Source organism: Prunus mume, linkage group LG6 (genome assembly GCF_029339155.1).
Source record: "Prunus mume cultivar Tortuosa linkage group LG6, ASM2933915v1, whole genome shotgun sequence".
Lineage (NCBI taxonomy): Eukaryota > Viridiplantae > Streptophyta > Magnoliopsida > Rosales > Rosaceae > Prunus > Prunus mume.
In genome coordinates, this window is record NC_142703.1 from 9265058 (window position 1) to 9287803 (window position 22746).

General features: G+C 37.2%; 5 protein-coding genes across 6 annotated transcripts; 4 read left to right on the forward strand and 1 right to left on the reverse strand.

Annotated features, from left to right (window-relative positions):
* Nucleotides 1–630: 630 nt before the first annotated feature.
* Nucleotides 631–1944, forward strand: LOC103334514 (putative transcriptional regulator RABBIT EARS). Its single transcript, XM_008237496.2, has one exon. It carries the CDS (start codon nt 874–876, stop codon nt 1519–1521), a length of 648 nt encoding a protein of 215 aa, XP_008235718.2. The 5' UTR covers nt 631–873; the 3' UTR covers nt 1522–1944.
* A 2173-nt stretch (nt 1945–4117) lies between these two features.
* On the reverse strand, nt 4118–6318 carry BS14A (BET1P/SFT1P-like protein 14A). Its single transcript, XM_008237494.3, has 6 exons — nt 6236–6318; nt 6033–6110; nt 5233–5380; nt 4674–4730; nt 4501–4560; nt 4118–4358 (listed from the first exon to the last, which is right to left on the reverse strand). Exons 2-6 carry the CDS (start codon nt 6044–6046, stop codon nt 4269–4271), a joined length of 369 nt encoding a protein of 122 aa, XP_008235716.1. The 5' UTR covers nt 6047–6110; nt 6236–6318; the 3' UTR covers nt 4118–4268.
* A 586-nt stretch (nt 6319–6904) lies between these two features.
* Nucleotides 6905–9537, forward strand: LOC103334512 (ARM repeat superfamily protein). The gene is made up of 7 exons (XM_008237493.2): nt 6905–7198; nt 7739–7872; nt 8003–8229; nt 8316–8454; nt 8682–8808; nt 9039–9157; nt 9245–9537. Exons 1-7 carry the CDS (start codon nt 7024–7026, stop codon nt 9275–9277), a joined length of 954 nt encoding a protein of 317 aa, XP_008235715.2. The 5' UTR covers nt 6905–7023; the 3' UTR covers nt 9278–9537.
* A 348-nt stretch (nt 9538–9885) lies between these two features.
* PARP1 (poly(ADP-ribose) polymerase 2) lies at nt 9886–17587 on the forward strand. Of its 2 annotated transcripts, none has more exons than XM_008237492.2 (20): nt 9886–10141; nt 10834–10883; nt 10973–11168; nt 11650–11836; nt 11948–12263; nt 12663–12858; nt 12943–13107; nt 13217–13277; nt 13397–13460; nt 13544–13795; nt 14433–14670; nt 14799–14911; nt 15019–15095; nt 15247–15407; nt 15813–16004; nt 16134–16242; nt 16400–16482; nt 16626–16763; nt 17037–17219; nt 17326–17587. In XM_008237492.2, exons 1-20 carry the CDS (start codon nt 9992–9994, stop codon nt 17371–17373), a joined length of 2979 nt encoding a protein of 992 aa, XP_008235714.2. In that variant the 5' UTR covers nt 9886–9991; the 3' UTR covers nt 17374–17587. The 2 variants fall into 2 exon arrangements, with proteins under 2 accessions (XP_008235714.2, XP_016650924.2); XM_016795438.2 differs by having other exon boundaries at nt 11650–11833.
* A 2218-nt stretch (nt 17588–19805) lies between these two features.
* On the forward strand, nt 19806–21153 carry LBD16 (lateral organ boundaries-domain 16). The gene is made up of 2 exons (XM_008237491.2): nt 19806–20329; nt 20568–21153. Exons 1-2 carry the CDS (start codon nt 20027–20029, stop codon nt 20895–20897), a joined length of 633 nt encoding a protein of 210 aa, XP_008235713.1. The 5' UTR covers nt 19806–20026; the 3' UTR covers nt 20898–21153.
* Nucleotides 21154–22746: the final 1593 nt, after the last annotated feature.

Genomic DNA, 22746 nt, shown 5'->3' on the forward strand with positions numbered 1-22746 from the left:
TCACTAAAAGTAAATTTCTAGGAAAGATATTGGGTAAATGATAATTAAGTTGATAACAATGTGGAAATTAACCATACATTACATAAATGTATGAGTGGAATGCACTTGTAGAATCAGGTTTTACAATATGATTTATTACTTTCCTTGTGTATCAAGAGATAGAAAATAGATAATCTTATTTCATTAACATTAATCATAAGTTAAATTGTCAAGCACATTGGGCTTTGGTTGAGCTGATCTTCCACCTTTACTTATGTGGGCAGAATTCGGAACCCCGAGACATGTTGTCAAACACATTGGTTTATTCAAATGTTTAGTATAAGTCATGTATAATATACATGGATTAGTATCCATCTAACAACATATATATATATATATAATACTTTTGAGGTTGGGTACTTCAGTATGGTATAAGATGAATATAACACTATAAAAAATAGCATGGTATATATATATTTATATATTGTGTGCTTTGTAAGGTAGAGAAATTAGGGAGAGATTACAAAGGAAGACCGCTCTCTAATCATGGATAAGGAACTAGATATAAAAATTAAAAAGAAAAGAAAAGGGAAACCGTGTTTAATTAGTGTTAAACAAGAAGAATACATTTGCAGCCGGCTTAACAGAAAGCTTCTCTCAGCAAAGCTCTAAGACTTTTCCCCCACAACACCTTCACTCCAAAGTTCCAAAACTCTCATAGACAATACCTATGTCTTGTGCTTGTCTCCTGTCCCCCTCCTCCACCAACACCACCTCTCTATAAACCACTCCCTAATTAATTTCCTATTCCATCCCAATCATATATATCCAAAGAAACCAAAACTTGAAGAAGAAAAAAATTTAGCTAGAGGAATTCTTCAAGCTTTCGTAGCTATGGAACATCATGATCATCAAGTTTCAAAGAGTTCTAGCACTGATGAAGAAGCTGATCAACGATCCGATGCGAACGATGGTGTGGGCACAGGGCGGTCCTATGAGTGTGTGTTCTGCAAGAGAGGGTTCACAACAGCGCAGGCCTTGGGTGGACACATGAATATCCACCGCAGAGAGAGAGCGCCCAAGACCAGGCCTAGCTCAGCTCCTAATCTGAGTTCATCCATCAGCAAATCAGTAGATGATCATAACCATCCGGGTTTAAGATCCTACCGTGAGATTCAAAGCTACCCTCCACATTATTCAACGGCTCCTGATCATGATCAGGTGGTGGTAGATCACCATGTGAACTATAGAACATTTATGCCGGCAGCTACGGGATCATGGGTTGTGAGGCCTTCTCCACATGCAAATTATGTTAGTGAAGAGGACTTGTGTGCAAGAAATTATATTCCAAGGCACCGGAATCTGTTGACAGATGATCATCGAGATTGGAGATCGGGGAGCAGTTTGAGCTTGGGAATTGGCAGGCCATCGCATGATTTAGACAACAACAAAGACAGAGTGGCTAATGGTGCAGGCAGTGATGAAGAATTGGATTTGGAGCTTCGACTTGGTCACGATCCCTTGTATAATATCAAAGATTAATTGAGAGAGCACAATTAGATTTTATTACTTCATATATTTTGTACAGTTATGAATTATTCTGTACATTTTTTTTTTCATATGTTTCTTTTGTGATGGGAAAGAAAGAGAAGTTATTAGAATATCTCAAATATATCCCAATTAAAGAACAGTTCTGTGTGTTTACCAAGCTTGTTTTTCATGGCAATCAATTTAGTCTTGTCTGATGGATTTAAAGGCTGGGAGAAGGATCTATAGCAAATAAAGAAGGTATAGTTTGCTTCTTCCATCTTCATAGCTAGCCAACTAGCCCTAATTTTTGTTAGGGTTCTGTGAGATGTTTTCTTATATATATGTAATACATGTCTTCTTCTTCTTCCCTCCATTGTATTTCTTAGCTCCAAGTTTTGCTTATAAAAAGGGATTGGGATTGGAATTTTTCTAGAATTTCATAATCAATTAGCTTGAATGCTATTGCTTACTAATTCACCTATAAATCAGTTTTGTTTTTCTTTTCTTTTGAGAAATGGAATTAACGACCGACGACACCGGAACCCCAGCAAGGAAGCTTTAGCCTAATTCATTGTTCAAGTACATGTCAAAGCTCTCAACCCCATTTTCACCATATATTTATCAGGTGAGCTCTGAGTTTTTAGATTTAACTTATATGCTAATTCATTGTGTGTGTGTGTGTGTGTGTGTGTGTATACATATATATTTACATCTTCTTCATTCGTATCGCTTTCTGTTAAGATCCTAGCTAGCCAATTATGTGTGTGAGTGCACGTTTACACATACAGACATCTTGGGGGGTAAAACATCCATAATTAAACAGGAAAATGCTTCCAAGTTAACTCATTTCAAGATGGTAAACCAATCAGCAGTCTTAAATAAAGTAGTTACCCTAAAGGAATGATATCAAAATCTGAACATATATATATATATAGTTGTCCTATTAGGGTTTTCAACTGGGATTTTAGTGTCCCTCTCCTCTACAGTACACTAATCAGTTTTCTACATGAAAGTTGGGAATCAAATCGAAACTTGGCACTGTTTCAGAGTGCAGAATATTTCACTTGATCAATAGCAAGAAGCATGCTTATTATTATTAATTAAGGCTCCAATAGATAATGCATGGTTCTCTTCATTTTACAAAAGCCTATATGTTTGCATGAAATAATATAAAATCTGTACAATAACAAAGATTGTTAACCAGTAAGAATTTTGTAGCATTTTCGATCGTTACAAGAATGCCCCCCTTAGCCTAGATGTTATATATGAAATCTCCAGAGTTTGAAGTTGGCCGGATTATATATAACACTGCAGAATTAGCTGCTGCTGGTGATCCCTGCAGCAATAGTATTTGCATGCATTTAGTTATATTATATATATGTTGTTTATAGTGCGAATTATTGTCCCCATATTGAAAAGTTGAGAAACTTTACAAATGACTTATGACGAGTTGGGCCACTCACTCTATTGCCGATTGAATTTGAGGTTGGAACCTCTACTTTTTCATGTGTGTATGACATGATTATCATGTTCGTCCTTTACGAAGTAATATTTTTCTAGCCCTTTTCGATATCTTCAGGTGCTGATATTCTTGTGTGATATAAATATTGTACCAATTATACTTTCTTTCTTTTTTTGGTTGAGAAGAAAGAATGAAGCAATTGGATATATTGGATGCTGGATATTAATTAAATATTCTACATGATCAGCTAGCCAGCATATATAAAAAGAAACCTGACTTGATCAAATGGAAGTTGAAGATTTTTCTGCATGCAGGCCATGGGGGCAATGGAGACGAATGGGTTTGACCTAATCTTGAACCGCAACCACAACACATGTTCTACGTTAAAGCAAGGAGTATCAAGCCTGCAGGAAAGGGCTAACTAGCTTGGTCTTGCTTGTCAAGGCCAGCATGTACAGCTGGACATTGATACTTTTGATACTTTTTTTAATATTTCTTTTGTTTGTATTTCTCTGTTTTGAGTAGATTACATGAAGAAATTTTAAATAAAATAAAAAAAATAAAAAACAAAAAAACAAAGTGATAGCTTCTCACACACCCACTGATCTGCAAGTTAAGATCCTTTTTCACTAAGCTAGATTCTATTGGCGAAGATATTTTTTAATTAAACCAATATTGTCCTAAACAAATATGCAAAGTTGGCAACAATCAATTGCATATTTGTACTTCGGTTATATCTTAAAAGTTCTAGTATTAATTGACTCGGTGCTTGCAAGAACTGAAATCAATGGCCATGGCCTAAACCCTTCCACCTGACGACCACTTCTTCACCATAATCTGATTGGGAAGTTCAATTCTGACTCGTACAAAAATAATATTTTCCCTTTGCTTAGCTTTGAAGTGCCTCACGACACGAGGTATAACTTCCGATCACAATGAACAGTAGGCCAACTTGATATAGAAACCCATTTGGCAATGCCATACAATTAGGCAACGGCACATAAAGTTAGGTTTCAAAACAATTGTTTCAACCTCACGAATTTTGTGCCTACATTACAAGCTTCGTTCACCTCCGTAGTTAAATATAACTCGAAAAACAATAACTTCTGGCTTGGCTTTGGCTTGGGGTGGGGGTTTATGAGGCGGTTCAGGCATTTAACTCCTCTATTTCATACATTTAAATATAAACATATCAGAATATCTTACAAGCACAAGGTAAACATTGATTACAGTCAAGAGCAAGGTCTTCCATATTCAACTTAAAACTAGTGGCTGTATGCAATCCATCATGGATCAGTTACCTAGTGAGATAGTATATAACTAGGAAAATGACCACAAAAGATGCCACTAGTGTAAACATTCTCTGGCTTGACTTCGTCTCGAAAACCTGAACAAAATAAAAACATGCCTTGAATCAGATGGGGACCCTTAGATTAGAACGATAAACGAAGGAAAGGACCCGGTAATTTCTGAAAAGAGAAGGATAAATTTGGAAAGGTAAACAACAGCCTGGCAGATAGCACACATACCATCTTAAACTTGTCCATGGTACCAGATAGCACTCCCCTTGATGAATCCATATCGTTTCCCTGAATTAGACAACGTACATAGTAATAAATGACATATAAACAAGATAAAGTATAGCCTGGCAGGAAAAATGTGAACTATAGCGAAAAGGATGTATTAGCTGCAGCATATGTACCATTCTGTCCAACATGTGATTGTGACTCTCCACCTCCTCATGTATATCACCTGACAACTGTTTGAAAGAAATGGATTAGGAATAGACAACAAGATATAAAAGTCTATGGGACTAGAACTACAAAACATCAGTGGGCATCATTAAGCAATAGTTTGCCAAATCTAGCTTATAACTTCACAGACAACAGTAGAGGATTCTGAGACAATCATTATGTTTAACAGGGGATGTCTTCTTAACATTGAAAAACAAGGAAACCAAGGACTCATGGAATCCCTCATTCCTATTAGAAATATTTCATGGTTGCTGTATTTGTTTACCATTAAAGCAAAGGTAAACATCAATAAATTATGCAAGAAGATTTTAACCAAGAACCTACTACAAAATTCAAAAGCTACATTTTTCCTTTCTCAACCTATTCAAACATTTGGAAGAAGCATACACTAACTAGACAGCAACACAAAATGTTAATCATAGGTATCAAAGGCAGTTGGGAACTGCCACAATCACAATTGCAGTGTGACTTTCAAGTTTCCAGGCATTACAAGACAAGGGGGCTTACTCTCTTCAGCAAATTGACTCTATCTTGCAATCCGTCCACTGCTCTTTCATTGTCATGTTCATCAATTTCATGGGAGTAGGAAGCCGAGGCCCTGATGCCACCCTCCTCAATGCCATCAAAAAGAGCAACTTTGTTGCCACGGTAGTCCCTGCATATAAAGAGGTTTCATTGTATTGTCAGAATGATCAGTAAACATACCATAAACAACATATATTTCTTTCAAATGAAACATGGGAAAAATCCAGATAATCTAACAAAAGCTTCAGTAATTAAAGAGGTAACAGTATCCATCAAACCATTTTCTCATCAAATTATTGTTAACACATCCCAAATAGGCAATAGCATGTCCAATGCATACCCAATAGGAAAAAGATCCCAAAGATTTGTGACGTCCCACATAAATCTCATTTTAGTTTTGTAAAATAGAAAGCAATTCATTACGTCATCCAAAACAACCTAAACATGACTTAATTGAAGCACCGACTGACCCAAGCATCAAACACCTAACCCAAACATGATCCGGACCCAAATGGGATTTCAAGTTTAGTGAAAAAACAACCAAATTAGATACCATCCCTCGCAGCGTCAAGACAAAGATTCTCCATGTTTATCACTCAGTTAGTAGTACTCAGTACACACACCAAACAGCCAGAAGCCATAGAGAAAACCATACTTTATACACAGATCTCAATAGGAATGAACCAGGTAAATATGTTTCAGAATCTTCTGCAACCAAAGCAAAAGAAAATTTACAAAGCACCGAATCAATCGGATTCGTATTAGGATCTTAATGAGCTAACCTTCGAGCATTCATGGCTCACAAGGACCAGAACAATTCGACCCTATCGCTGCTTCTTTGATCTTTGAATTTTGAGCTACTGTAAGCCAATTTGAACTTTTCAAAAGAATAATCTAAAACCAAAACTAAGATAGATGAAATGAGCCGAGGATTGAGGGGGTGAGAGGAATTCAGATCTGAGAGATTGGGAGCGAAGAAACGTACCGTTTGGAGGGAAGCCGAAGAGTTCTCCCTGCGGAGTAAGAAAGAGGGGAAATGAGAGTGAGTCGCTGGGATTTATATTCTGAAGGACTGATCTCGCGGGGGAAGAAAGTTTTACGTCTGTGGAGCCCAATCTGATGGATGAACTTGGATAAGAATTGAAATGTTTTTTACTGTGTTTTATCTTGTTACTCTTCCTACTGCCAGTAACAGTAAATGAGTAAGAAAAAATTTACGTCTGGCATGTTTACTAACACATTGGTGTTGAAATAATTCCAATTTATTGTTTTTCATATATTTACACGTACGGAATAAAAAAAAAATCATAAAAATTTAATGGTAAAATTCGTGATCATGAAAATTCATCCTATCCTAAAATTATGAATTATATCAACTATGAAGAGTAATTGATCCGATTCTTATTCATTATTTTCAAATTAAGTTCCTCAACTCACATCTTCCCTCCTTCTTTGTAAGTAAACATGTAGCTTTGTTTGTTAAGTAATTTTGCAATCCAAAGCTCAAAATAAAATGTTTATTGAATTTTTTGTAAATGTTCAATTTATTTTCTTCTTGTTGGGTTGGGCTGGGCCGCTCTGTTTTGTTTGGGTTATTGGGCTGGGCTGCCCTTCCTTTTCGACACGTCATCGTCTTCTTCAATTAGGAGCATGAGCATCTGGTTCTGGTCAGACTGAGAGACAAACAAAAACCCTAAGCCTTAAGAAAGGTGGAGCTTGTTGACATACGCATATCAGAAGCGCCATCAAGCTCAAAGCTCACAGCGCGAACTCATGGGTTCACTGAACGAAGACGGCACCACGACCAGCTTTGAGTCATCACCGGAGATGGTGAAGTTTCTCTGCGACCGATTGCTCGACCCGACCCAGCCCATCTCGGAGCGCTTCAGAGCCTTGTTCTCTCTCCGCAACCTCAAAGGCCCTGGCCCTCGCAACGCTCTCATTACCGGTTCGTTTGTTTAGTTGTATGCAAGTGTTTCTATTATAGTGGCAGAGCCAATTTGCTTTCAATTTCAGGACTTGTTCATTCACTCTTATTGGGTTTTTCATTTCTAGCAAAGGGTTCTTGTTTACTGTTTCATTAGTAGTTTCTAAGTACTTATTTTGATTTTCAAAGCAAAATTTCAGTATCTTTCTCCTTGAGCTAAACTAATAGTTTGAATGAATATCATTGACTGATCAGCCTCTGCATGCGTTATAATATTGTTTATGTGATAGAATGAACCTGGCTGTTCTAAACTGAGGACATTGATATTTAGATGTTTAATTCGTAGAGGGCATTATGCTGCACTTCCAGCATTACAATTATGAATGCTAGGAAATCGGTTGGAAGTGAACATGATATATGTGGTTGTTTTTATTTTTTTTTCCTTTCCCTGGAAACTATTATCGGAATAATCCTCATCTGGTTTTCCTTTGATCTATCATTATGTGTGTTGATGATTGGTCGTATTGTAATTGCTATATGGATGTGTGCTTTCCGCTGCAGCAACAAGAGATTCTTCTAATTTGTTGGCGCATGAGGCTGCATTTGCATTGGGTCAAATGCAAGATGCGGATGCAATCCCTGCTTTAGTAGCGGTTCTCAATGATCTCTCTTTGCATCCCATAGTCCGTCATGAGGTGAGTAGTTTATGTCACCTTAATCGACTCTTATATATATATATATATATATATATAATATTTTGGCGAATCTGCTTGTGTTCTTCATCTTCTTATAATATGTCTAAGTCTTGTGATTGCCTTGGTGTAGGCAGCAGAAGCTCTTGGTGCAATTGGTTTAGAGAGCAATGTTCCTCTTTTAGAGAATAGTCTGGCTTTAGATCCAGCTCAGGAGGTAAAAGAAACTTGTGCGTTGGCCCTTAATCGAATTGAGCAGTTGAAGGATTCTGGTAATCAATCCTTGGATGAAAAGTCACCTTTTATGTCAGTTGATCCTGCTGCACCAGCTACTTCTTCTTCTTCTGTAAATCAGCTAAGGTGAGCCTGGTTATCGTCCCTGGCTTAGAATTTTCTTCCACTCATGCTAGTTTGTTAGATATCTGACTCGTGTTATTCATTTTAAGGGAAGTTCTTCTGGATGAAAAGAAAAACATGTATGAGCGCTATGCGGCTCTATTTGCTCTGCGGAATAATAGTGGAGATGAAGCTGTTTCCGCTATAGTTGATTCTTTGGGTTCAAAAAGTGCCCTCTTGCGTCATGAGGTTTGTTTATTATCTTATCTAATCATATACCGAGAAGTTATAAACATAGACCACTCCACCCTCATGGATTTTTTACAAGGATTCTTTAAAGGTTGATATTTCTAATTGCTTTTGGAGCAATGGACACCCGTGCAAAACTAGCATGTTTTACACTGCTTACTGTCTTAAATTTGTTTTGACCAGTGGGTGTCATTTAACCTTCATATCTTCTTTGCTGTGGTTTTCAGGTTGCTTATGTGTTAGGACAATTGCAAAACAAAGATGCTTCAGCTGCTCTTTCCAACATACTTATGGATAGAAATGAGCACCCAATGGTTAGACATGAAGCTGCTGAAGCTCTGGGTTCCATTGCAGGTATGACTGCTTGGTATTTGTCTAATTGTGTTCTCCAAGCATACCTATCTGTATATAGAGTAGTAGCTGATAGGTGGATTTTCTGCTACCTTCCTTGTGTGCCTGTCATATGAGGTGGCAGGCGCTGAAGACCCTTTTTCTAAGAATGTACTTGATGTGAGATTGTTATATAGGAACCTCAAATATTTTGAGTTTTGGGTTATTTGATTGAGTTGCTGCTTTGTGTGTAGATGACCAAAGTGTATCACTTCTCAAGGAATTCGCAAAGGACCCTGAGCCTATAGTGTCACAGAGTTGTGAAGTTGCTCTAAGCATGCTGGAATTTGAAAGATCAGGAAAATCCTTTGAGGTATGCATATATCAAAATATGGTTTCAAACCAATCAAACTCTAACATATCATCAGGAAAATGACTAAAGTCTCTGTGTTATGTGCAGTACCTCTTCATGCAAGCTCCTCCGGTGCAATAGATATGAACAGTTAGTTTCCGTCTCCGGTGCATTTCATCCATACACCAAACTTTGAAGCCCCATTGCAGACTCAGACAGTTCATCAAAGTTGTGCAAGCATGAAGTTTGGGAGAAAGGAAGGAACAAAGTTTTTGCTTGCTCGAATTAACCTGTATTTTTTATGTCATGGCTACCCTAATACATGGCTACAGAGTTGTTAACTTATGATTGGATGATTATCTAAGTATTATTTTATGGAATTTGTATAATGTATACCAAAATAGTCTGTTCCCTTTTATTTGTGGATAAATATTGGCCCTGCAACTTCATATGCTAACAATTTTGGATTAAACAAATTTCCCAAGAGACATGCCGACCTGAATTTACTTTGCCTTTTTTATAATTTTGGGTAAATTGACTTGTTTCCAAAAGCTTCTTTACGCGTTCAAAAAGAAAAAAAGAAAAAGGAAAAGGAAAGCTTCTGTTTTTTTTCGGTCGGATAAAAAGGAAAACTTCTTAAGCAAGGACGTTCAAAATAACCTAGTACAGATATGGGCCGGGTCGGATCCGTCAAAATATGTGGATGTTAAGCAAGCACCTCTAGAAAGCTTCTTAAAGCTAGACAGACAGCAAGCGACAAGCAGCCCAAGGAGCTCCGAGTGTCAGTGGTAAAAGAAAGTTCAACACCAGTCAGAGTCTCACTTCCCAGAGAGAGAGAGAAGAGAGATAGAGAGAATGGCGAACCCTCAGCCCCCGAAGCCATGGAAGGTGGAGTATGCCAAGTCGTCGAGATCATCATGCAAGACCTGTAATTCCCCCATTGAGAAAGAGAAGCTTCGCCTCGGCAAGATGGTCACGGCCACCCAATTCGACGGCTTCATGCCTGTACTGTCCTCTCTCTCTCTCTCTCTCTCTCTCTCTCTCTCTCTACCACCCCCATTTTACTTCCACTGTATTGTCATTTGTCACTATTATCACCCAAACGATAATACAAGAAAGTCAAGAAAGATTGCAAGAAACCCTGTTATTTTAGCTATACTTTCACACCTCTTAGCTTGGAAACATCGATTATGTGTTGATTTTAATTTCTAACACATGGGTTTGGTTTCTTTGTATATTCTGCTACATTTTCATTTAGCTTGCCTTTTTGTTAGTACAAAGTTAGGACCTTTATCGTCCAAAAAAAAAAAAAAATTGGACCTTTTTGTTGGTCTTTTCACATTGTTTAGCATTCTTGGGTTATGTAATTGGATTATAAGAAACGCTTTCTGATGTTTGCTTGAACGGAAAAGTTTTCTTTGGGACAAGTTTTGCAGCTCTAGTGTAAAGTCGAAGTCTTGTTCAAAACATAATCAAGAAGAATATTCTCTAGAAAGAAGTTTCCTAAAATCTGCAAAACAGCAGAAATTTTCTTCTGCTTGAAAACTTCTCCTTCTTCCCCTTGAATAAAATGGTGCTTTATAGGTTTATACTGCTGTACTTGTGTTTTCTTCATCGGCCTTCTTATTTTCTCAACACCTTTCCCCAAAAAGTACTACATGTATAAATGTTTGGCTTGTTTTTGTTTTCTGAATCAGATGTGGAACCATGCTGATTGCATAATGAAGAAAGCAAAGCAGATAAAATCGTATGTATTATTCCCATATTTATCATTTTTCCGTTGAGTGAAGTGGATGAATGCAATGATTAACTGATACGCCTGTGTCTTGCATCTAGAACCGATGATGTTGAAGGCCTAGAGCTCCTTCGTTGGGAAGATCAGAAGGAAATTAGAAATTATGTACAAAGTGGAGGACCCCCAGATACAATAACAACAGTAACAACAACAAGCAAGGTCAGTAGTGGTATTGAAGTTTCACCAACTTCTCGTGCTACTTGCAAGAGCTGCAGCCAAAAGATTTTAAAATCAGAGGTTGGTAATTGTTTATCTCTATCTTTTATATGCTCAGTAAGTACATTTTTGTCTTAGTTGGGTTTGGTAGATTTCTTTGGATCTATGGTGTGAGAAATGAAATCTGTAAATCAAAAGTAAGTTTTCAATGTTGATAACCATGAATTGAAACCATTTTTCTTTTGGGTGGCACACTAGTGTATGATCGAACACGTTCAAGACAAGAAAGCTGAAACTTGTTGAGTTACCAGCCAAAGTGTCTTCCCAGCATCCTCTCTTTCTTTCTCACTCTCTCACGCACTCATGTCTGCCCAGACACACTACAACAATATTCTATGGTTCTGTGGCAAGCTTTAGTCCCAATTTATAAAGAAAATGTTAGCTTATTTTAATAGAAATGTATATCATCATCGTATATAAGATACAACATCTTTCTCCAATTCTAGTTCATAAAGCATAACTGAAGTTTACTCTGCATGATTGCTTTTTATTCCATTTTAAGGTCCGTATATCAACCAAGCCTGAAGGTCAAGGACCTAGGGGCCTGGCATGGCACCATGCCAACTGTTTCATGGAATTATCACCATCCACTGAAGTGGAGAAGTTGTCTGGATGGGAGACCCTCCCAGTTGCTGATCAGGCAGCTGTACGTGCCTTGGTTAAGAAGGTTCCTTCTAATGCAAGAGGTGGTATGAAGTTCATTTTGTTTTTATTGTAGGTTGTTTCTATGCAGTAATAAGCAGTTATCTTTTGTTTGTCAGTCGCTATTGTTTTTCCTCTTATAGCAGTCATCCTTTCAGGCAAGAAAACTAAGGAACAAGAGGATAAAGAATTTCTGCAACAGTCAACTCCTAGCACTAGCACAAAACGAAGAAAAGATAGTGGTGGTGATCAGAAGTCAAAAGTTGCTAGGTCGGAAGGAGATGTGTCAACGAGCTGGGATGTGTCCGCGAGGGATGCTACTGATCTGGAGAGTAAACTGGAGGCTCAAACTAAAGAACTGTGGGCACTGAAAGATAATCTTAAAAAGCATGTGACGACTGCTGAGTTGCGTGAAATGCTTGAAGCGAATGTTCAAGATTCAACAGGATCAGAGCTTGATTTGCGTGAGCGCTGGTAATATCATCTATGTTCTAGCTGTGGAATTTGTGTAACTTTTGTCTTTTTTTTCCTCCCTTTAGGTTCAGTTTTTCGATTTTATTTTTGTAAATTTCACTTTTTCAAACTGGCTTTTTATTTTTATTTTTAAATTTTGTTTCTCCATAAATGCTTTTACACATTTGTCTTGTTTTGTAGTGGATTGCGTAGAATAATCTTGTTGAATGTTGTTGCTTGATTTGTTGTCACAATCGAAACTTTTGTTTGGTTTCTTCTTCCCCCCCGCCCCCCCTCCCAAAGTATGCTTGAATTCGATCTACTAATTATCCTTAGCTGATTATCATCTCTAAGTGGATCACTAGTTTTTCATCTAATTAATTTAAGGTTGATTAACTCTTTATTGCTGTACTTTTTTAGCGCTGATGGAATGATGTTTGGAGCACTTAGTAGATGCCCAATCTGTTCTGGTTTTCTTCGTTATTCTGGGGGCATGTACCGGTGCCATGGCTACATATCAGAGTGGAGTAAGTGTTCTTACTCTACTGAGGAACCTGAACGCCTTAAATGGAAGTGGAAAATCCCAGAAGATACAGATAATCAATATCTTAATAAGGTATTTAATTACAACTTATGTCCTGTATGTAGGGATCCAAGTTATGGCTTAAGTTATTTTTGTTTTTTGTTTTTTATTTTGCAGTGGTTTAAATCACAAAAGGTTGAGAAACCTGTGCGGATACTGCCTCCATTAACACCTAACAAACCTTCTGGAAGTCAAGCTTTCAATGGCCAATCTCAGTCATGTAACAGTGCAAGCTTGGCAGATTTGAAAGTTGCTTTTCGTGGATTACCAAAAGAATCCATGGCATGATCATTTGTTCCTTTTATGTGTATTTAATTCGTAGTATCTGTGGGAATTTTTTTTTCTGCACTTTCACTTCGGTCTATCAATTTCATTAAGGGTGATTGTGCAGGAAGAATGGAGTAGAAAAATTGAGGGTGTAGCTGGACTGGTTCATTCGAAGATCAAGAAAGGCATGTGCTTTTCTTGCACATAATTTGATTTAGTGCCTTGCCTTCTTTGGATTATAGCTGTATCTGTTGACTTAAGGATGCATAACATTAGTTATTTTGTTAAACAAATTAAAGTGCAGATACTAATTGCTTAGTTGTGAGTGGAGCTCTTGATGATAAGGATGCTGAGATGAGAAAAGCAAGGTTAAGATGCTATCAAGTTGCCGGTCTTGACTCTTGAGTGTATTTCTACCTTGGTTTTTGACTGGGATAAGTTACATTTTCAGGAGAATGAAATTACCAATTGTTAGGGAGGATTATCTGGTTGATTGCTTTAAAAAACAGAAGAAGCTGCCATTTGATCTGTACAAAGTTGAAGTTGTTGGTGTAGCCTCTAGCATGGTCACTGTCAAAGTGAAAGGCCGAAGTGCTGTTCATGAATCTTCTGGTCTGCAAGATACATGTCATATACTTGAGGATGAGAAAAGCATCTACAATACGACCTTAAGCATGTCTGATTTATCAACTGGTGTGAACAGGTGCATTTGGTTTATTCTATCTTTCTTGTTAATCAATTTTTCTGGAATTGATCTTGTTGTTTTCCACGTCAATTGGCGCTACTCGTTTCTTGAACTTAAGTTGCTAGTATCGTTTCTTGCCTCGGATCCTCAATCATTGCCCATCATGTTTTAAGATAAACTATTAGAGCAAATCCTTGTGGAAGTAGTCCCTTGAATTTGCAGTTTACTTCTGAACTTAAGTTCTGATGAAAGCATTATTGTGTACTTATCAATTTTTTTCCGGGAGTTTCACTAAAACACCCAAAATGGAGGTTGAAATTATAAAAAAACCCAACACCCAAAACACTTTATAAACACACCCAAAACCCATCATTACACACACTCAAAACCCATTTATAAACACACCCAAAAAGTTGACTTTGGGGTTGATTTTGGGTGTGTTTCTATTAGTTTAAATAGTACTTGGGTTTTTTTATAAATACATGTCTAGGATTGGGTTTATTTATAAATTTGTATTTAAAATAAGTATTCGGAACTCCTATTAGGGCCTATTACTTCTCAATGTACTTGTAGTTAGTTGGGCCTGTTCTTTTGATAATGTATGTTATAAATTCTGATTTCTAACTCTTTCTTGCTGTCTCTCTTTTCTATTTAGTTACTACATTCTCCAAATTATACAAGATGATAAGACTTCAGACTGCTATGTGTTTCGTAAATGGGGACGAGTGGGGAATGATAAAATTGGAGGTAACAAACTGGAAGAGATGTTGAAATCAGATGCGATCTGTGAATTTAAACGTTTGTTCCTTGAGAAGACTGGGAATTCGTGGGAAGCATGGGAGCAAAAACAAAATTTTCAGAAGCAACCTGGCAGATTCTTTCCATTGGATATTGTACTGCTTATTCTTTTATTTCTTTTATAATTATCCTCAAATGTGAAGGACCCATCCTTGGTGGTGAATCCTTGTTTCTGTATTTTCTTTTTCTTGAAGTTTATTTGATTAAAAATTGGAATTTGTAGGATTATGGGGTTAACAAGCAGGTTTCCAAGAAAAATCAGAACAATGCAGCCAGCAAACTAGCTCCTCCTTTAGCAGAATTGATGAAGATGCTTTTCAATGTTGAAACATACAGGTTAAAATATTTTAGTTTCAACCTTTGTTTCTCTCTCTCTCTTCCATCTGTTTTTTTAATCTATCTATGAGTTGTATGTCTATGAGACTAAGTCTTAAGTTTTGCAGAGCTGCCATGATGGAATTTGAGATAAATATGTCAGAAATGCCACTTGGGAAATTGAGTAAAAGCAATATCCAAAAGGGTAAATATTGAAAAGAGAATCTCTTCAATTTTCTGTAGAGTTCAGATATCAAACCGTTATATTTTCAAGTTTAATGTTTAGTACTTTGCATAATAAAGTCTTGAGCCCTTTCCTCCAGTCCTTATTTTCCTATTCTGATCTCTTTGTTCAGGGTTTGAAGCATTAACGGAAATACAGAATCTGTTGAATAGTAATGGCCATGCTCCTTCCATGAAAGAGAGCTTGATTGTAGATGCAAGCAATCGATTTTTCACTGTGATACCTTCCATACATCCACGTGTTATTAGAGATGAGGATGATTTTAAGTCAAAGGTACATAAGGATCTGTGTGGTTACATCTTTCATGTTTTTGCACATTCTCAAGCTCACTGTTTCCTTCACGCCTTTCCATTATTGGAAGATGGTTTTTCTGAACCTATATGTAATATGCATGAATTTAAATGATTTATTTTTGGGTTTTTTTTGGTTGATGATGCCAATCTCTCCTTAACGGATTTGCTTATATTACTATTTATGTTAGGGCTCATTAATTTTTTTTACCAGAGGGATTGAAATAATAATTTTTTTTCATGATGCTAAAGTTTGACATATTAAAAGAAGTTGATGCTGAAGTTACTGCTGTAATGAGAGATTGCAACTGATTTTGGCAAGTCTGCATAGTTACAACTTACAAGCAAAGCATAAGATGTTTATACAGCTTTTTTGTATCCTTGGCAGGTGAAAATGCTAGAAGCTCTCCAGGACATTGAAATTGCTTCCAGATTAGTTGGTTTTGATGCTGATACCGATGACTCCCTTGATGAGAAGTATAGGAAGCTCCGGTGTGATATTGATCCAATTCCTCATGATAGTGAAGATTTTCGGTTGATTAAAAAATATCTTCTTACTACTCATGCCCCTACACATACGGTGGGTTTGCATCTTGATACCTTGAGTTCCGAGCGTACTATGTTGGTGACCTTTTCTATATACTCAACATTTAATGTCAATTGATAATTTTTTCTAAATCTTGTGTCCGGCTTCTTATGATAATATCAGGATTGGAGCCTTGAGCTTGAAGAAGTTTTTGCTCTTGAAAGGGAAGGGGAATTTGATAAATTTGCTCCCTATCGGAAAAAGCTTAACAACAGAATGCTTCTTTGGCATGGTTAGTTTCGCTGCCTATGAACTTCATGTAATGATTTTTGTGTGCTGTGAGGCGGGAATGACTTTAGTTCCTTGAAATCTTTCGTAAAATCTACTACTAAATGTATTAGGACCTATAATCAAGAGTAGAAATAGAACTAATAATTTTATACTCCCAGGTTCTCGGTTTACAAATTTTGTGGGCATACTTAGCCAAGGACTGAGAATAGCTCCTCCTGAAGCTCCTGCTACTGGTTATATGGTTCTCTCTCTCTCTCTCTCTCTCTCTCTCTCTACACATTTATGTCTATCTATGTATTATGTTCTGTGTGCCTCTGCGTGTACACAGTTGTAGTGTCTATGCTTTTTCTGCAAGACTAAAAGCATAAACATTTCGCATTACAGTTTGGCAAGGGGATTTACTTTGCTGACCTTGTCAGTAAGAGTGCTCAGTATTGCTATACAGACAAGAAGAATCCTGTGGGCCTCATGCTTCTAAGTGAAGTTGCCTTGGGGGAGGTCCATGAGCTCAAGAAGGCTACGGTGCGGAAATTTTCCATTATCTTTTTATGTGCTTTGATTGTGTGTTTTGAATATTCTAATTGTAGTTTGACAGTGTTCGCCCGCTCATTTGAACTAGCGGTATATACTTGACATGTATAACTTAAGTGAAGTATGTGGAGGTTCTTATGCACCCTAAAAGTTTGTAGTTTTGGTGTGTAGACAAAAAAAATAATCCCATACAGATTCATCAAACCTGCCATTTCTGCTGGGACTTTTGCCCATCTAACTTATTTGTATGCTACTATCCTCTAGTATATGGACAAACCTCCTAAAGGAAAGCACTCTACGAAGGGGCTTGGCAAGAAAATACCTCAGGAGTCGGAGTATGTAAAATGGAAGGACGATGTCATCGTGCCTTGTGGAAAACCAGTGCCATCAAATATCAAGGCCTCTGAGCTAATGTATAACGAGTACATTGTTTATGATAAAGCTCAAGTAAGTTCTAAGCTTTGTTCTTGTTGGTCATTACCACTTGTGACTATTTTTTCACTTGTTTTGGAGACATATAGTAACTTAACTGGGTGTTGACATCTATGGACAGGTTAAGATGCAATTCCTGTTGAAGGTGAGGTTTCATCACAAGAGGTGAGGGAGACATAATGGTTTCCAGTATTTTGGCCCTGGTGTACAGTGTGGTGGTGTGCTCAGAAACTCGCACGATGTTTCTCTGTTCTGGGTTTTGAATGTTCATATCAATAAAGATCTATTTTGGGGATTGTGTGAGATCTTTTAACTTCTGCTTCTGGCATTGTAGAGAATGTTTTTCAAGTAATGGAATCAAACCCTTTGGGCATTTTGCTCTCTCGTGTGGCTATATACTGCACTTCTTTTTTTATTTTTCAATCAACCCTTTTGTATATATATATATATGTTACCATGAGGATATCCTCATTCTACGATACGTGGGCTTCTTCCCTCCAAATCGCTATGGGAACTCGGACCAAAATCCTGAACTGGACTGTTTCTATGGAAACATAAATAGGATGTTTTTAAATCATCCCCAACTGGGCCAAAAGTTTTCTGTAAGTTGGTTTTGTTCTGAACCCTCTAATAAAGAAGATGAAGAAATGGATAAAGGTGGTGTTTCTCCATTTTTCCTTTTTTAAGGTCATCCAAAGCTACGAGTGAAAGAAAATTATGTAACCGATTGTGCCTGCGTTAAACCAGGGATGAACTGAAAGGTGTTTGTTGGTTCTAAAGTCTTCTCGATATGGGATCTTGGAGGCAGCTATGCATGCGTGCCATGTGCTTGATGATGATCCAAATTTGACTCCAAATAAATGTAGCTAAGCTGCAAACGTCATGTGTGAACGGATAGGAATTTTTTTTTCTTCTTTTTTTCAATATTCCATTACTGCCGATCGTTCGTGTGATCTGGTGGTAAGAGCTTGGCAAATAAGCTATACATGCCGCAGCAGAGCTGAGCTGAGCTAAGAATTGTGAATCTGTGATATGGGAATGTAACTTTTGTTACAAACAGCCATTTTCCTCGGTTAGAATGACGAGCCCTACTCAAACAGTTGAGCCTTCTTCTGGCCTTTTCTGATGTAGCCCAGCATTTTTATATGCACCCAAATGAGGTGGCAGGTCTTCTTGCTCTGTTCTGTACAGCTGGTCAACAATAACTCTGTCTCTCTGAGGCACCTGTCCTATGATTTCATCCGTTCATTGCACTTACCCCTTGCACAAATCTGGTCATATATTTGGACTGACCAAGTTCCATTTTGGGTTGGTCATGTCATTTATATCACTTGGACTAGTTGCTAATTGAACTGGTTTTTCTTTCCTAATTAACAAAGGACTGCAGCAACTGGGATGAATTAACGAACAATAACACTAGAAAACCACAAAGGACCCACTAGTGTAGTGGTTTGAAGCAATCGCTCTAACGAGAAAGGTCTTGAATTTTAGGAATCGAGTCCTAGCATCTGTGTGTGAATTTATTAATATTATTGCTCCTATCAAAATGAAAGATCCTAAAAAAAAATTACTAGAAAATCGACCTTTTTTTCAGAGACATTAAACGAGGAGAGATTTGAACACTTAAGCTACGAGTCCATTGCGTACCAGAAAACCAACTTATTACACCAAGTTTTGGTTAGCAACTGATACAGAAGTTTCTTGTTTGGTATAAGTAAATAAGGTCCAGAATATGAAATACTGCTTTGCAGTACCTGTGGTTGTGGTTGAGGCCAGTAAAGTGAGTGAAGCAAGCAAACAAATGTGCATTTAATTTGTGATAGATGTGTGGAGAAAACGATGGCGTTATAGTAAACCACTTTTAAGACTTTTGAGTTGGCTTCTCTTTTGTCTGATGTGATAAATGGTGGCATGTATAACGCACGAGAAAAGCACAAACTGCAACTAACTCCATAATCATCTTCTACACTTGAAAAAGCTCAATGAAACCTTCAGCTCCAAGAGAGCACCAGTCCCATCATCATTTTCTGATCTCATCTCATCTGACATAACCCAATTTCCAAAACCTCAAGCAAACTGCAACACAAAACGAAACCAAAGCAGGACCAGTTTTTCTCCACCAGGATTCCCAAAAGTTTGAAGTCTTCAACTTGTTTAATGGAATTAAGCATGATTATTGTGTAGCAAATTAATAATTTATAGTTTAATAAATTATACCTCCTCCTCTTGCCATATTATAAGCATTTTTCTCATCTATATTGCTCATGGTAACTGAATCATTAGTAATTGTCGGTAGAAAAATACCAGCAGGGATGCCACAAGGCGACAAATTGCAGCAGTTCCCAGGTGCGGCGTTCGGCGGAAAATATAAACATATTCAAACCAACAAAATCAAACTTCACATAAAAAAAATGTTAATCAAACTCTTAACCATTGAATGATAAAAGAAAGGAAAAAAAATTGTATGAGAGTAAGTTGAAAGCCTTAAAGAAAGTAGCCCCATCAGATTACAAAACCATTAAGAAATGTCCCCTTAGAACCCAACACAGAGACCTTCCTTGTCCCCCGTTCACATTTCTTATAAGACCCCCCCTTTTATGTTTCTCAATGCCCCACTTTCCTCCTTCAACCCAACCCCATTAACCCCAAAGTCATATAACTCTCTCTATGTGCACCATTTCCTAGTGTGCTCGTGTGCCTAAAAATATTTTAACCCCTCTCTCTCTCTCTCTCTCTCTCTCCCAATTTTCACTCAATCACTCACTCTCTTATTCTCTTTTTTGGGGTGAAATACAGTCTCTTATTCTCTACCAAACCCAAAAATGGCTTCTGGGGCTGGCAGTAATGGCTCTGGCACTGGCTCTCCTTGTGGGGCATGCAAGTTTCTGAGGAGAAAGTGTGCCTCTGACTGTATCTTTGCACCTTATTTTTGCTCTGAGCAAGGGCCTGCTCGATTTGCTGCCATTCACAAAGTGTTTGGTGCTAGCAATGTGTCCAAGTTGTTGTTGCATGTCCCTGTTCATGATCGTTGTGAAGCTGTTGTCACAATTGCCTATGAAGCTCAAGCAAGAATCAGAGATCCTGTTTATGGATGTGTGGCTCACATTTTTGCCCTGCAACAACAGGTACTTACAAAAAGGTCTCAATTTTTGTGCCAATTAAGCTTAACCCTTTTCTTTTTTGGTTGAATTAAGCCAACCTTTTGTGTTTTGGATGAATTAAGCAAACCCTTTTGTTTTTTGGTTGCATTAAGCCAACCCTTATGTTTTTTTGGATGAATTAAGTAAACCCTTTCGTTTTTTGGTTGCATTAAGCCAACCCTTTTCATATCTTGGTCTAACAATTACTATTGATCACTCATAGGTGGCATGTTTGCAAGCACAATTGATGCAAGTAAAGGCTCAACTGGCTCACCAGAGCCTTGTTGATTCAAGGAACATAGAGAGCACTCAGTGGCCAGGGAATGTGAATGGAGTCACAAACTTTCCAAATTATCCAAGTTACATGAATCCTATTTCACCTCAGAGCTCGCTTGAATCCATTGACCACAACTGCAGTGATATTGCTATGAATATGCAGGAGATACAAAGCAGCAGAGATGACTTCTCATACCAAGCTTGTTCTAAGAAGAGACCATACAATGGTGACTTGGGGGAGCTTCAGGCACTGGCCCTCAGAATGATGAGAAACTGAATCAATCTGTCATCATGTTTCTTTCAAGATTATGAGTCATATGACTGGTCTTTCAGATGTGCTATGCCCAAAGATGTATATACTGAGCTTGTCTTTTTGTTTGAAGAACAAGAAATTAGCACCTTAAGTCATAAAATGACCTCTCTCTCTCTCTCTCTCTCTCTCTCTCTCTCTCTCTGCTGTATACTAAAATTATTAATTAGTACTTCAGGTGCATAAATTACTTGGCTAATTGAAATAATCAACTTTAATCTTACTAAGATAATGTAGTCTTTATTGAGTGACTATATTAGAGTACACCACATTGACATTATTGAAGAAAAACCTTGAAATCCGAGTCATCCTGAATTGTTAATTGCATCTTTCCTTATCAAATTCAACAATGGTACGTTTGGCCTGGCTTATAACATCAGTGATAGGGCATTTGATGCTACCTTCAACACAAAAGTTCAACTATTGTCCTCCCCTCCTCCGTTAAATACAAATGATGATACGTTTGAGCACTCTACAATTTAAATATCTTAACCTATTTTCCATGGGTTTAGCTAAGGTTCAAGTACAATTGCAGAAATAAAAATTAAACATGTGTTTAAATTTGAACCTAATGGTGCCTCTAGTTACAAATGGTGTCTAATATCTATTCTATTCTATATGATTTTGCAATGGCATGCAAAGGTATATGAGACATCTACACCTTCAATATTCCTGGGAATCCCAAGATTAGTTAATCGTTTCCTTCTCAATCAAGATGATTGGTACATCTCCTTGATAGCATTAGTCATTACTAATTGGGAAAATTAAATAAATAACTGCACCCATGTAGTTTATCTACCATGTTGCTAAATAGATGCACCCCAGGTCCTGCGTTCGATTCTCTCTTTCATAATATTGCTTATATATGAAAACACACTAAATCTATCAAATACAAATTTAGGAGCTTTATCTCAATGTTAATGGACTCTTTGAGCATCTCCAATAGCCTCTTCAATCACTTTTGGATGCTCAAATAGGTGAGCCACATCATAAAAAATCTCTCCCACAGCCTTGTTAAACTCAGTCATCAAAGCTGCAACCTCTTTTTTTTTTTCTTTCTCTCTCTCTCTCTCTCTCTATCTCTCTATTCAGGATTGGTAAGTTGACTTTGGCTCTTCAAATCATTTAATTTTACTTTGGAAAAACAAAACATACCTTGAAAATGTTAAAAACATGCATTTTTTCCTTTTCAGATAATAAATACATAAGACATTTTTCACATTTTTTCATATTTTTCATAATTTTCCATGATATTGTATTTATTGAATGGAAGAGTATGTTGGAGTAAAAATTATTCAAGTAGCAAATAAACTTTTTTTAAATTGCCACATAAGTCAACAAAATTTAATTTAAAATTTTAATTTGTTACTACTCTTGGAGATGCTCTTATTATACATCCCCTAGGAGCTAGGGTTTGACATTGTGATTGATTAGGGGAAGATCAAGTGAATGGTATGATTGTAGTTAAAGGCTAAACACACGCTTAAGCCTTGATGTGAGTAGTTAATGGCCCCACTTGTTAGCTTGAGGTTTTTGTTATAATAAGTTCACCTAACATTAGTACTCTAATCTAATTTAAATATTATCATACCTATGATTTTGTATTCCTATATATAGACAAAGTGTCCCCTTGATTGAATGCACAGGACTACATCATTAGTTAGCACCTCGGCAACTTTAATTTGTCAAACCAATTAGGCAAAGTGTTGTGTTTGGTTCTCCAAACCTTATAATTATTTGTAAGCAAGTTAAGACATATTAATCTTTAATCGAAACTAGCCTAACCTTTCCCATCTATGAAAAGATTGATGGCCTT